At 43.6% G+C, this 15,959-nt stretch overlaps 1 protein-coding gene across 2 annotated transcripts in view; it reads right to left on the bottom strand.

Moving 5' to 3' along the window:
- The window catches only part of LOC137564349 (ankyrin repeat and KH domain-containing protein 1-like), a 156,317-nt gene that overhangs the window by 95,792 nt on the left and 44,566 nt on the right, over nt 1–15,959 (bottom strand). For both annotated transcript variants that reach the window (XM_068278123.1, XM_068278124.1), the window contains exons 5-12: nt 14,133–14,280; nt 12,415–12,648; nt 12,200–12,294; nt 7,592–7,829; nt 6,847–7,038; nt 5,277–5,386; nt 3,074–3,161; nt 440–567 (exon numbers count right to left, since the gene is read on the bottom strand). In XM_068278123.1, coding sequence (XP_068134224.1) covers nt 440–567; nt 3,074–3,161; nt 5,277–5,386; nt 6,847–7,038; nt 7,592–7,829; nt 12,200–12,294; nt 12,415–12,648; nt 14,133–14,280 — 1,233 coding nt within the window. The remainder of the gene's footprint in view (nt 1–439; nt 568–3,073; nt 3,162–5,276; nt 5,387–6,846; nt 7,039–7,591; nt 7,830–12,199; nt 12,295–12,414; nt 12,649–14,132; nt 14,281–15,959) is intronic.

The raw sequence follows: 15,959 nt of genomic DNA, 5'->3' as shown, positions 1-15,959 counted from the left end.
CATAGTTTCTGCACTGCTCGGAGTCCCTTTAAACCTTTACGGCTGGTTCACACTTGCCGATTTTTTAGCGCTTTGCTGATTGCTGGAGATCAACAAAGCGCTGCTACTAATGTATCCCTATAGATACATTCACACTGCAGCGTTTGCGATTACAATCAATTGCAAACGCACTGCATGCAGCGGTTTATTCGCGCATGCGCCGTACAGTCACGCCGGCCGCCGTGATGACACGAATGACATTCAAGAGGGGCCCGACACTCGTCCCAGTGTCGCCCGGCTGCCGCCCACCAGCCATTTCTGAAGAGGTGATGGGAGAAGAGCCAGGACGCCGGCGTGGGACGTCCCGACCTCCACTGGGCTGCAGAAAGCCCCAGGTGAGCACGATTTGATTATTTATGTTGAGCTCGGAGTACCTTTACTTTGCATTCCTAAAGCTCACCTTAAGTCTGTGCGTCGGATCTGCTCCATTGCTCAAAAGAAGCTCAACAACTGCAAGATGACCTCCTGCACACGCCAGAGACATCACGGTGTGGTCATTATTCACTGTAGCTCTGTTCACATTGGCTCCTAATAAAACGATATTAATAAAATACATATAATATGAATCGTTTCTCTGCACCCAAACCCCAAAAAAACTATACAATTCTTGGTTATGTCAGATTTTAAACTGTACACAACTAATATGTTCAGACACTTTGGCCCTTTAAACCTATCATGTTACCAATTGCATAGTGTGCCATAGACTTGAGATAACCACATCACAAAAAATAATGATATAATGAATTGGTTGCGTAGTACGGATAATTACTATAAGATTAGTAGCAAAGAAAATATTCTCATTTTTATTTTCAGTTATATAGTTTTAATAACACTGCATCATTCTCTAATATTTGCAGTTTACACACTACTCGGCATTCTAAATTACTTTACGGAGCAGGCTAGCAAACTTTTGAACTTTCCTCTACAGAAAAAACAAACAAACAACAAAATACAGTGGCACACTTGAGATAACAAGCTTCAGAAGACAGAGCTCTCTGTGACTTTGAAAGTCGTAGAGATCAGTGGCTCTTTTGCTTAGATAACTGGAATTTCTTCTGTCTTCCTGTACTGGAAACAATATTAGACTCCTAACGTTTTATTTCTCAGCTGTACTACACATACAAATCATCAGTTTATTTTCACTTCAGATTCCCTTTGAATGGTTTATATTCATGCTGTAATCTATTGGAAATCAGTTTGCAGTGTGTGGGCAGGCAATTGAGCCCATTCAGATAAGATTGGATCAGAGAAGGTTCTATCTAATGGTCGACCCTTTCTGCAGGGGCAATTAGCTGCACAAAGCAAGAGACGATGTTACCCATTTAAAAAACACCTCAACTATTCCATCGACTGGCAGCCAACTCTGACAATGTTGTTTGCCTTGTAGAACATTGTCCTATGTTGTATAACCTTGTTACGTCTGCCAGCCTTTGTACCATTATATGTATTTATTGTCCAGCACTGCATAATATTTTGGCCCTTTATAGAAACAATAAGAAGAATATTTTCCAGTTTCTGTTAGAACAACTCTGAAAAATCTGGTGTTTTAGATGAACATAAAATAGATTTAATAAAACTGGAAAATGTCTGGAAAACGGAGTATTTCTCAACATAAGTGTTAAAGTGGATCCGAGATGAACTTTTACTCGTTGCATAATTGTGTTCCTTTCCTATTGTTTATAGGGCATTCCTCAAGCCAAATACTTTTTTTTTTTTAATACTCTAATTCCCTATAAACTTAACAAGCCCCACCCACAGTTTTTCAGAGAGCCTTGGCAGTAGCAAGGGCTCATGGGAGCTCAGTCTAAGCAGGAGGAGTAGGAGGTTTTACTAGCCAGAGAATTCAGAGGCAGAGGGGAGGGAGGATTAGATTTTTTTCACAGAAGATGCAAATAAGCTTGCCTGTTTGTAATGTTTACAAACAACATGGCTGCTGCTGCTTTCATTGTATCACAGGAAGAAATAATCATTTTCTATTGAAGCGGTTCTAAAACGTTAGATAAGATATACAGACAAGTTACTCATAGTTAGTTTTTCATCTCAGATCCGCTTTAAGGTCAACAGTGGTCTTTTAACAGGTATAAAACTCTGGGAGAATTAATGCTTTATTGAGTTAAAGAGAAACTCCAACCTAGAATTGAACTTTATCCCAATTAGTAGCTGATACCCCCTTTTACATAAGAAATATGATTTTCACAGACCATCAGGGGGCACTGTATAACTGATTTTGTGCTGAAACCCCTTCTACAAGAAGCTCTGAGTACTGCAGTACTCTGGGCAAACTGCCACAATGTAACAATGTAACAATGTTCACAGACAGGAATTTGCTGTTTACAGCGGTCTCTAACAGCCAAAACGGCTAGGAGCAGCTACATAGCCTGCCCACAGTAACAATGTCACCATGTAATACATGTCAGAATGTGAATCTGGGAGAGGAAAGATTTTACAATGAGCAAACACTGACTAAATCATTTATACATAATTATGGTAAAAAATGAAGCACTTTCTTTACTACATTATTTTCACTGGAATTCCTCTTTAAAGTATACCAGAGCTGTAAACCTAAAGATTTGATACCCGCAGCTTCCTCCTGCAGCATAAACCCCTCAGTGTCCCACACTGTCGTCCTGCGATCAGCCCCGGTAACAGGCTCAGTCGGGTCTAGTCTGCGTCTTCTGCACATGCGCAGACCTCCCACTCATGCACAAGTAAACCCCGAATGATGAGACCGAGCCAGTTACCAGGCTGATCGTGGCTGAACGGCAGACCACGGGAAGACGGCGTGGGACTCAGACGGGTTTACGCTGCAGGAGGAAGCTGCGGGGGGAGTATCAATTCTTTATAGGTTTACAGCTCTGGTTTACTTTAAGCTCCATAAGGAGTTAGACTAAATATTATATAGGAGCTATCCGTGATTGCCAACAGAATGGAACAAATAAAGAGCAAAGTAAGATTTGGGAGAAATAATGTATCCAACTTTAAAACTGATGCAGGACTATAAAAAAAGACTAAAAAGCACATTGGCAGAATCTACCTTTGCTTATCAGAAACTGGATAGTGCAGAGGTGACCAGCGCGTGCAGCTTTCATTAGAGGCGTCCTGCCACCTTCCGACTCATGTTCCTAAAAGAAACAGGAAATTGAGAATTAAAATTAAGAAACGTGTTAAACGCTTTCGCACCAATCACACCCAAAAATGCTGAAATCAGTTTTGACTTAAAGGGAACCTTAACTGAACGGGGGGGTATAGAGTTTTACTTACCTGGGGCTATTGCCAGCCCCCTGCAGCAGTCCTGTGCCCTCGGCGCCGCTCTGGAATCCTCTGGTCCCCCGCTGTCACTTAGTTTCGTTTTTGACGGCTCACCAGTCGCCGGCCGCCATGCGTATTATTGGACGCATTCACCAATGCAATTAGCGCTATTGCGGACCGCAACGCATACAAAAATACGCGTTGCCGCATTCCGCACGCGTAGATATGCGGTAACGCGTATTTTTGTACGCGTTGCGGTCCGCAATAGCGCTAATTGCATTGGTGAATGCGTCCAATAATACGCATGGCGGCCGGCGACTGGTGAGTCGTCAAAAACGAAACTAAGTGACAGTGGGGGACCAGAGGATTCCAGAGCGGCGCCGAGGGCACAGGACTGCTGCAGGGGGCTGGTAATAGCCCCAGGTAAGTAAAACTCTATACCCCCCCGTTTAGTTAAGGTTCCCTTTAAGTGTGCATTGTAATTGTTCTATTAAAGACGAACGGTCACGAAAATCTTAAAATTTAATACACATACAAATAAGAAGTATGGTTCTTCCAGAGTAAAATGAGCCATAAATTACTTTTCTCCTATGTTGCTGTCACTCACAGTAGGTAGTAGAAATCTGACATTACCGACCGGTTTTGGGATAGTCCATCTCTCCATAGGGGATGCTCAGCATGGCCGTTATGCTTTATAAAGACATTCCCTGAAACCTCGTTTACATAGTGTCCCGCTTGCGTGGCCGTTCCCGTTGGCCGTTTTTGGAGGAGTTTTTTTTTTCTCTCCTCCCGCTGCTCGGGTGGGCGATTCGTTTTTGTGCAAAGTGCATTTCTAAGCGCTTTTCCAGAGCATTTTTTTAATTCACTCCCTGATGCAGCCTCCATGATAACATAACGCTTCCGTTTTAAAGAGACTCTGAAGCCTCCCCAAAACACTGGTTTTAATTTACATTTTTGTTAAGCATGAATGCCCTACCTGAAACGTTGCATTCCTGTGGCTAAACACTCCATCAATCCCCCCCCCCCAAACTCCCAGGGCAAAAGTACTTGACTTTCGAGGTTGCGGATTTTGCTGCCCGGGGGAGGCAGAGCTTTGGGCAGTAGCTCTGCCTCCAGTCCAATCAATCTGAGCTGATCACCGTCTCTCCCCACCCCTCTCAGTGAAAAAAGACAGAGGGGCGGGTGAAGGCGGCAATCCACACAGATTGACGGAGTAGAGGCAGTGCTACAGCCCAAAGCTCTTCCTCTATATGGAAGCGACCCCCTAATCTTCCCCAGGGGATTTCGGGGGGATTAATTGAGACTGCAGCCGCGGGGATGCAGCGTTTAAGGTAGGGCATTAATGCTTAACAGGAGTGTGAAGTAAAAACAGTGCTTTGGGGAGGCTTCAGACTCTCTTTAAAAAGAGGATCTGTATAAAGAAAAACATCCCCTGGGGGGAACCTACCTGGGAGAGGGAAGCCTAATGAGGCTTCTCCCGCCCTCCTCTGTCCCTCGGTTCCAATACTGGCAGCCCCCGAACACCGAAGCAGTCAATATTTACCTACCGCCATCCAGCGCTGACGCAGTGGCAGCTTTCCGATCAGGCGGAAATAGCCGAGCCCGACTGGGACCGCTTTACTGCGCCTGCACTGGAGATGGGGATGGGGAAAGTAAATATTGCAGGCGCTACTGTAGGGTTGTTACAGTTCCTCTTTAAAGCCCCAGGTAACTGACATTATGCATGCAATTATATAATTTATGCTGCCATTCCAGACATCCCTTTGGCGTTGCTATCACAGTGAACAGCGATGCACTGTCACCTGAGGGATTGGATGCTTGTGGGGTGACATGTCTCGTATGTGCGTATGACACTTAAGTGCCCATAGCAACCATCTTTTAAACACGATTGTCGCTAACTGTGTGCCATGGATTGTACATTATTCCTTACCCTGGATTATGCAATTCATCCCTTGCATAAGAAATCAGGAAAACAAAAAAAAAATTACCAGATCGGCCCCAGCCTGAAGCAATACATCTGCTACATCAGTATGTCCATTTTCACAGGCATACGTTAAAGCTGTGTCTCCTGTAGCAGTTTTCGCGTGGACATTTGCTCCTAAAAGTAACCAGAAAAAAAATCTAGGTTAGAATGCAACTTTGGTGATAAATGCACAAACTGAATGCCCAATAATGTCTGTGTCACCGGCCAGATAGCTGCATATAAAAAAAATAAATAAGTAAATCATTACTCTAAATCCCAGTTGCGCATGATCACCAGCTCACAGACTGAAAGTCACCATAAGCCACTGACGCTCAGTGGTTTTTTTTGGAGACCGTTAAATAAAAGATTAAAATACTTTGAATGAAGAAAAAAAAATATTGCCTTAAACATGCTAGAATGCCTGTGTACCAGGAAAATGCCTGTGTACAAGCAAAGTGAATGCTTGCTTTTTAGCAAGACAGTAATATAAAAAAAAGTGACAATCAGGGAACCTGGAAAAATATAGTCCAGCACTACTGAAGGAAGGCTCTCTTCTATCTCTCTAAATTACTGTGGTGAAAAATGTGGAAAGGTGTTTTTTGTACTTCTCCCCATTGGGGAGATTTCCACTTACTCCCTTTTTCTTAATCGATTGTAATCGATTGAGTTAAAACCTAAAGGTCTTTTATAAGAAAACTGGTGGTTCCAAGGACAGGAAATGAGGGACGGCAAAACAGGGCTGTGGAGAAATGTCGGGGTACCCGGAGTCAGGTTTCATAAACTGAGGCGGATGATTTTTGTACCAACTCCACAGCCCTGGTGAGTATTAGACTCAAGGTGCCCATTACCGGTACAATTTTTCACTAAATGCGATCTTTCGATGAGATTTGACTCATTTTAAGTAATCTGAAGTCAATTATAGAATGTTCACATTTACTGAACGATTCTTTCAAATTTTCCAACTTTCAGATCGATTTTATCCTATAAAGCAATCAACCAAAGAATCGTTCACTATCGACTGCCTTCATAAACAGCAAATTTTCTATACAATTCGATTGTAAAAATCACATTGAAACATCACATTGAAACATCGCATTTGGTAAAAAAAAATTGTACCGTTAATGGGCACCTTAAGAAGTGAGTAATTTTAGGTACCTGGAGTCAGTGGTTTCATAAACTGAGGAGTCTGAGTCAGAGGATTTTTTGTACCGACTCCAAAGGCCTTCAGCAAAATCAACTACTTTTGGATTCCAAACTCTACTAACTCGTTATGTGAGTTACTCACTGTAACTGCCTGTCACTGCCTTCCTGCCTGGACAGGAATTCATTACAATTCTTACAAATTTAGACATAGGACAGAGAAAAAAAAAACATGGAAGGGGCTTATTCTCTACTATGCCCCCCCCCCCCCCCCCTAAAAAAAATATAAGTCGCTCAGTTGTTGCTGGCATCAGTACAGCACTGGGGCATCGCAGTGTCACAGGATCAACTTCAGCCCTGGCAGGCAACTTTTGTATTTCAGCTCGAGACAAATTCATGTTTAATAAGTGAAAAATGAACTCTGTTGCTCAGGAAATATTCCATTCAAAACTCACCTGCTGCTAGTAGATATTTCACCAGCTCAAGGTGTCCCTCTTGTGCAGCTTCCATCAGAGGCGTAGAGCAACCAAGCTCAATATCCGCTCCTGCTTTTATAAGAAAGTCAGCCACCTCTGCAAACCCCCCACAGCAAGCCAGAGTCAGAGCAGTTTCCTGGGTTTCCTCAGTCTGAGCGTTTATATTTGCACCTGAAAATAAGAACAAAACCAGGCTATTCCCAAAAAAGAATTTCACAGTCCCTTTGACTTCCCACAAACTATAAACTTGGCTATTCAATAAGATGTAAATGTATATGTAGTAACCTACATATGGGCAAAAAACGAACGATCACATACATTTTAGACCTAATTTTTCATGGCAACTACACTATAGTGGAATGGAATTGCATAGGTTGGAGTGGCCCTAACTTTCCCAATGCGTTCGCTTTAGATGTGCTCTATTCACGTCTTACGTTGCGTTCCACGCCACTCCCGTGCCTTCTTCAACCTGGAAAAAGGAAGCGTGGGAGTAACGTGGAACGCAAATGAAGCACAATGTCTAAGGCGAGCACATTGAGTAAGCTAGCCCCGCCACCTTTCTCAGCCAGCCAGATCTCATGTAAATTCCGAGTAGCTTATTGGTATGATCACCACTATCCGTAACACATTTATATGTGGGGAAATGTTATAAGCATCTCATTGCCCATCCCTAGTCAGATCTGAAAAGACGAGGCAACAAGTCATTTCACATAAAACAACCTACCTTGTGCTAGCAGGAGGGCGACAATTTCTTCATGGCCTTCTCGTGCAGATTCCATCAAAGGCGTGTAGCCTTCATCATTCACTTCTTCAAGATTCGCTCCTCTTTCGATAAGAAGAGCTGCGAGTTCCACGTGCCCCCCACACGCGGCTAACGTCAGAGGAGATTCGAAGGAATCGGCGGGCATGTTCACCTGAGCACCGCTGTCAAGAAGCAACCGCGCCACTGCGACATGGCCATCCTAAACACAAGACAACAATTCAGCTCAATAGCAACCACTGGGCGATTTTCATAATGTTTCTTTATTAGCATTTGGCATCCAATATACTAGATTTCCACAGACAAAACAAGCAAGAAAAAAAAAAAAACACTACCAGGAAAAATAAGAATCTATATATAATAGGCTAAGTGCCTCAACCTTCAAGCAAGAAGAAGAAGTAGCGCCCTGCCCCCAGGGCCGGTCCAAGCAAGAAGAAGGGGCTGGTCCAAGCAAGAAGAAGATGTAGTGCCATATCAAACCAAGGGCGAAGAGGGATAATTTGCATATTCAGTAGCAGTGCATTGTGGGTAACCACAAATGTTCACTTATAGCTGAATTATTGCAGATTTGCTTCTGTTTTAAGAAGGCAAATTACACCAAGCTTTGCTTTTTTTTTGGTCCCTTTTATCCCCCTATACATTCTTAGTAGTTTGGGTCACCCTGAGCTGCTTGGTTACTCTGTTGTACTGGTCCAATCCTTATCTCATATAGCCATATCAATCCTTGTGTACTGATGTGGACCTAAAGTCCAAAACAGGCTGTCTCATGTGGGTTTGATATGGCTCTGTAAAATGTAAAGCTATAGGCTTGCTATACACCAGTGGTTCTGGATGCTTGCTTGGCTTACTAAGGGTGAAAAGGGGCAATTTGCATATTTAGTAGCAGTGCATTGTGGGTAACCACAAATGTTCACTTATAGCTGAATTATTGTAGATTTCCTTCTGTTTTAAGAAGGAAAATTACACCAAGCTTTGCTTTTTTTTTAGTAGGAGGGCTTTTTGGTCCCTTTTATCCCCCTATACATTCCGAGTGGTTTGGGTCACCCTGAGCTGCTTGGTTACTCTGTTGTACTGGTCCAAGCCCTATCTCATACAGCTGTATCAATCCCTGCCATGTACTGATGAGGACCAAAAGTCTGAAATAGGCTGTCTACATGTGGGTTTGATATGACTGTGTAAAATTTAAAGCTATATGCTTGCTATACACCTGAGCTTAAGCTGGAGGGGGAGCACACATGGGGGATGCAGGTGATGGAGGGGGGTTTTGCTGTCTTAAGCTGCAGGGGGAGTGCACATGGGGGACCCAGGTGAGGGGGGGGGTCCTGCTGAGCTTAAGCTGGAGGGGGGAGCACACATGGGGGACCGCCGCTGTGCCCAATACTCCCTTCCTGCCCTCCACCCCCTCATGCGGCGTATGCTACGCCGCGGGTCGGCTAGTATTGTATAACTGTATAAAACTGACAACTGCCCAAATACAAAATGTAGTGAGAAGTACTTGCATGACTTTGCAGGAAGCACTAACAATATAACTTATCAATGGCAATGAAAATTAGAGTCTATTATACAATTTTATAGAGGCTTACAGGGAACCAGAGACGAAGCACCCTCATGTATTTTACCATATATATCAGTGGGAACATTAGAGAAAACACCTACCCTGGTCTGTTTCATTCATCACTGCTCAGCCTGCTTGTTATCAGCCCTGATAAAATCCCTGACTGAGCATTCAGTCTAGCTTTCACCAGAATGATTATAGCTAAGTCAGTCTTCTTTGATGTCTTCAAGCCCAAGCCTGCCCCCTTGTGGCTCTGCTTTGCTGCTTCAAGGATAAATAGCAGGAAATCAGAGCCACAAGGGGGCAGACTTGGGCTTGAAAAGACATCACAGAAGACTGACTCAGCTATAATCATTCTGGTGAAAGCTAGACTGAATGCTCAGTTGGGGATTCTTATCAGGGCTGATAACAGGCAGATTTAGCAGAGAAGAATGAAGCAGAGAGCAGGGTGGGTGTTTACTGTCATGTTCCCATTGATACATATATGGTAAAATACACGGGGGTGCCTAGTCTCTGGTTCTCTTTAAAAGGGAACTAGTGAAGGGCATATGGTGGCTGCTATATTTATTTCCTTTTGAACAATACAAATTGCCTGGCTGTCATGCTGATCTCTTTGGCTGCAGATGTGTCTGAATCACACACCTGAAACCAGCATGCAGCTAATTCAGACAGAATATCTTTTTTTTATTCTGATCTGAAATTTGGGCAACCAGAAATAGATAGTTAAAGATTGGTTAAGGATACCAATATTTCACTACAGCTAAACCTAACCCTCAAACAGAACTCTCCCTCTACTGGTGCCTGACCCTAACCCCCCCCCCCCCCCCAGGTGCCTTACCTTAAAGGGGAACTTCAGCCTAAACATACTGTCATTAAGTTACATTAGTTATGTTAATTAGAATAGATAGGTAATATAATCTCTTACCCACCCCAGTTTAAAAGAACAGGCAAATGTTTGTGATTCATGGGGGCTGCCATCTTTGTCATGGGGGTAGCCATCTTTTTGGTTGAAAGGAGGTGACAGGGAGCAGAAGACACAGTTCCAACTATCCTGTGTCCTGATTACCCCTCCCAGCTGCACACGCTAGGCTTCAAATGTCAAATTCAAAATGTAAAAAAAAAAAATAAAAAAAAAAATGCACCAAAACAGCAGAACGAGAACAACAACATCAGAAATCCCATCATGCTTTGCACAGCATTAGGGGAAAAATGCCCAGGGCAGTTTTTTCTGTGCAGCTAAAAATGAGGCTTGTATAAGAGAAAAAAAAAGTTCTGATGCCGTGAAACAGTTAAACACCAGGCCTTTCCAGTGCTGCTGAGTCAATTTTTAGTCTTGAGGTTCACTTTAACCGCCCCCTCCAATGCCTAACCTAATTACCCCCTGCAGGCATAACAACCACCCTCCATTCCTAATCTTGACCCCCCCCCCCCCCCTTAACTGTCAAGCGTGCACTGTTTGTATCTGCATTCACAGGGGGTGGCCTTGGGGCCCAAGTTTCCACCCATAGCCAATATTAATGTGGACACTGACCGCAACGGCACTCAAACCTCTGAGGCACCCTGGCACTCAAATTTCCATCTGACTCCCACCAATCTAAGGAACTGAGTGCTTGCAAACCCACCACGGTTTGTCTGACTGGCTGCTGGAATATTGTCCAGGAGAGTGAAAGATTAGCATTGACAAGATGGCATTAGTGCTGGCAGCTTAACATGACTGTGGGTACTGGTATTCAGCTGGGTAATATGTAACCAGTGTACCAACCAAGCCTTGTGTGCTTGCTGCTGGACTTACATATGCTGTTTTATGCGCTTTGCCCGAACACACTGTTGTCTAATCTGATCTCATGGTTATTACATTCAGAAACTGTGTAGTCATTCCTGTATATCCCTTGCATGCTATGAAGGTGACCATATATCTGTCTACTTGGCGGCCAATCAACCTTCCAATTCGATAATTATCAAATGAAATAAAAATCAGTGTTGCTGAGAGCATACTTGATCAACAAATCGACTAACATCAGGTCGTAATTCATCAAATGTATCGATCAGACATGCTGGGCTGAATCTTGTGCTGGATCAGGTGCGCAGCAGTAACAGCGTGCCATAATTGTGGATGTATGTGATAGAAACCACCAGCCGCTGTGCACCCAAATATTTTATGTGCCCCCTGATGCCCATGGATTCATACCTTACATATCATGCTGTCCGCTGAGTGTCTGCCGTAGTTTAACATTGGCGTCCCATGTGCCTACCAGCATATAGTATATGGGGCACAGCAGCAGCCGCGTGAGGTACCAATGCAGGAGTACAGTGGACACACCGGGGATAGCATGGCAGGTAAAGTATACATTGCATAGGTCCAGGGGGTCATGGGGGGTGGTTGTGTGGCCAAAGTCCAAGAGGCAGGGTCACGAGGTTGGCACCCGAAAGATTTAATGCTGGAATCGATCGGGAATCAGCCTGCGGTGTACGGGTAGCCGACATATCTCTCTGACCAAATTCAATCGGAGAGCGATCGGTCTCTTGGTAGAAGCTGCCCATCATCGCATGATGTATGGGCACCTAAAAAGCCTAGGCAAACATGCTTGTCAGATCCACTCAGAGGGATACAAAGTTACATGTGTCTGGTTTGTGGGTCGGCCATTGTTCTTGTTGTTAACAGGTTTCTATGACTATACTGTCCAGGTTTTAAAAACTTTGTTCACTTGCCTGCGAGAGATAAAAAATTATATTGCAGTTTTTATTATTAAGGGTTTTGATTGCATACTGCATTTGAGACCTTCCGCATCCATCATAGTCCTACCACTTCGCCTTAATTTTACAAGAATTTTAATAGTGTTAATTGAAAAACAACCGGCAGTATATCTACAAAGATGCCAAAACAAAATGCTAGTTTAATAACAGCAAAATGTCTATCAAGTTAATCCAGTAATGCAAGAATAGAACTGCCCCCCCCCCCCCCCTTCCTCATGAAAAACAGACATCTACCAAGTAAGAGTTACAACTGTACCACCTACCATGCAAGCCTCCATTAAAGCCGTATGCATTTCATCCGTTTTGTGTTCTTGATCAGCTCCAGCTTCCAGTAAAAATCTAACCATTTCTAAATGACCTGTGTGATAAAGAAAAATGTTTCTGATGCTGAAACCAGGATAGATAATATTGGGTATCCAGAATAATTTACTGCATTCTACTATGTCACTACAGGACCTCAGATTTTAGCAGTACTCACCTTTATAACAGGCCAAAGTAAGTGCACTTTCTTTAAACTCATTTGAATGAGTATTGATTCCCGCACCATTTTCCAGCAGCACCTTTGCCACCTCGATATGACCAGCGCTAGCTGCCTCCATTAACGGCGTGTGGCCATTTTCATTATGATCCTCTATGTTAGCGCCTTCTTTTAGCAGAACTTGCACAACATCTACGTAGCCTCCACCACAGGCATAGGTGAGGGCAGTGTTTCCTGAAAAGACATTTTAAGGTCGAACACTCTGGTTATCAAGAGCAAGCAGAAAAATGGTTAGTGTAAAAGAACAAACACCAGAGGTGTGGTCAGAAGCTCATGAGATTAAAGGGGAACTGAAGTAAGAGGTATACGGAGGCTGCTGTATTTTTTTCCTTTTAATCAATACCAGTTGCCTGGCAGCCCTGGCTGCTGGTCTATTACTCTGCAGTAGTATCTGCATAACACCAGAAACGAGCATGCAGCTAGTCTTGTCAGATCTGACTTTAAAGTCTGAAACACCTGATCTGCTGCATGCTTGTTCAGGGGCTATGGCTAATAGTATTAGAGGATCAGCAGGGCTGCCATGCAACTGGTATTGCTTAAAAGGAAATAAACAAGAGCTAGCATGCAAGCAGATTTACTCATACTCAAAGTACCCCTGATCATTTTACAGGGTGTATATATTTTAAAAAAAATCCACAACTCACCTGCTCCAGATTCCTATTGCCGCTTCTTCCATCCTGTCAGCTCCACCGCAGTATCCTTTCGTAAGGGCCAGCATCTTCACACCAATGGTGCTGACCCGAAAGTTCTTCCGGGCCAGTGCCATTGCTGTTAAGATGCCAGCATATAAGAGAGGATACTGCGGTGGAGCAGCAGAGCTGACAAGACGGTGGAATCGGCGATAGGAACCTGGAGTAGATGAGTTGTGAGGTGGCTTTTTTAACAGGATATTAATAATTAAGCAAGAGGCGTGTTCAAGTGGGCGTGGTCAGGGAAAGGTGAATTCTTGGGAGGACAACTGCCTCTTTCTCCCCTCCCATATTCAACGTTCTTTAACAGCTAAAGATTTCGACTTTAGTAGAGCGGGGACCATGGGGGGCACTAGACAAAAAAGGATGGTGCTGTGACATACATCACAGCAACACGTATACAATTGCATAAATAAAATGCAAACACACCCTCAGTTCATGGGTACTTTAACAGCATTCTGGCGAACCAAAACAGTACCCAAATGTCAGTTAGTGGTCACCAAGCGCGTCCGCCATCCTCCCTGAGCATGACCCAGCAGATAAGCTATGCAAGTTTCAGTACTCCAGCCAAGATGGTGCAGACATGCGGATTAACGCTGATCAGTGCATAACAACTGCAGAGCCAATATTTTCACCAATGTGTAGAAGTTTAAAAATAAATTGCCTTGTTGAATATTGGCTTCACTGCTATCTTTTTTTTGGTATATAGGAAACTGAATCAATCTTTGTACATAAAATGACTTGTTGGTTATTGATATGTCTGTTGTAATTCCATGCTGTTCCTTTGCGCTATACAACCTCCCTCTGTGTGATCTACATTTGTTGTATTTACCCCGACATGTCGGCATAATTTAAGAACCTTAATATTACCGTATATACACAAAATTTTATTTGATTTACAAAAAGCAAACAAAAAAAAAAAACAAAAAAAAAAACTCTGAAAAATGATCAGAAAAAGAATGAGCTTACCAGTTGATGACTGAGCATTGACATCAGCAGAATGAGCTAAAAGAAGCTTTACAATGTCCACAAACCCTCCACTAGCGGCCGCCATTAAAGGTGTGATGTCACCTTTATTTCCACGATCTTCAACATTGGCATGCATGGCGAGCAACACCTAAGCATAAAGGACACAAGATCTTTATTACGGTCCATATTACACATATTCCATTTCTACCAATTACAAGGGTTTTTTTTAGATCTATCCATTCCCCATACAACCAATTTTACCACTTCCATGTAGTATGAGAGTTTACTTTTATCTCAATATCCCCTTTGCCCTTACGCTAAGCAGATGTGATAAGATTGTTCAACAAAGATCGTATGGTGACCTTAAAGAGAATCTGTACTCTAATATTCTTACAATAAAAAGCATACCATTCTATTCATTATGTTCTCTTGGGCCCCTCTGTGCTGTTTCGGCAACTCCCGGCTGCAATCCTCGCTTGTAATTGCCAGTTTTAGGCAGTGTTTACAAACAAAAGACATGGCTGCTAACCAGCATGTGACAGGCTGAGAGCAGCTCAGTTTGACTCACACAGAGCCTGCAGGGGGCATGGAGAGGGTGTGTATAGCTACTATCCTATCATAAGCAGAACAGCACATTCCTGCCTGCGTGCCTGAGCCCGACAAAGCAGTCAGAGCAAATAAGATTAGATTATATAACAGAGATAATACAGCCACAGTGCAACTAGGAAAGGCTGCAGTAAGCCAGACCACATTAGAAAAGGTATAGGAACTTATAGGATAGAAGAAAAAAAAGCTGAAATTTTGTTAGTCTCTTTAAAAGACTTGTGAGGTGTGAATATTGTATTCTGATTTACTTGCCTGGGGCTTCTCCCAGCCCCTAGAAGTGTGGGTGTCCCTCACCACAAGTCTGCGCTGCTCCACGCTCCTGCCCTGTAGTGGGTTGGCTTCTATGCATGCGCGCATGTCTCTTGCCGTCGCGCTTCTACCTCTGGGAGCTTTCTGCGCAGAACGCTCCCAGAGGCGGGGGAGGGACCAACAGATGTGTGCGCATCCTTGCATGCGCAGATGGGTCGGCAATCCACTAAGGGACCGAGAGCAGGAACATGGAGCAGTGTGGCCCTGCAGGGAAGGACACACTTCTAGGGGCTGGAAGAAGCCCCAGGCAAGTAAATCAGAATACATTATTCATACCTGGCAACTTTCTATAAAAAAAAAAATTAAGTCTTTTTTTCTGATTTCATACACACACACACACACACACACGTATGCGGATACACATTGGATCCAACACAAATCTATAAAAAAAAAATTGCCCACTGCCTGGCTGCCCTACATCATCTTCCGCTTATAACTTTTAAGTCACTAACCCAGAAAGAGTATGCAGATCAGGTCCTTACAAAGCTAGACTATACTAACCGCTTACCTGCCTTAGCTATGCGATTTAGACACTGCTATAGTCAAAAAGCTTAGCAGATCCACCAGATTATTGGCATTGTATAACTCATATAGGACCGGCAGGCTCTGGCCCCTTAAGGACAAGAGCCATTTTTCAAGCTTTCGTTTTTGATCACTGATTGGCTCACAGTGATCACATGGTAAGGAGCCAAAGAAGATGCCTCCTAACTATATAAAAGAAGCTGCGCTGTCACAGGATAGCTGAATCAGTGGTCATGCGCAACACCAATGGGGTCAGGACCACCGGAAACCAGCGGTGTAGATTCCAAGCTGCATAAGAGTTGGGGAGCCGCAACTTCGGCATAGAATCTGCCATACGTGGTGCCAAGCCGGCTAAAGGAACCTGAGGTGTGAGGAATATGGAGGCTGCCA

This window comes from Hyperolius riggenbachi, chromosome 3 (genome assembly GCF_040937935.1).
Source record: "Hyperolius riggenbachi isolate aHypRig1 chromosome 3, aHypRig1.pri, whole genome shotgun sequence".
Classification (NCBI taxonomy): Eukaryota; Metazoa; Chordata; class Amphibia; order Anura; family Hyperoliidae; genus Hyperolius; species Hyperolius riggenbachi.
Note: the sequence above shows the minus strand (reverse complement) of the source record. Positions and strands in the feature narration are given on the sequence as shown.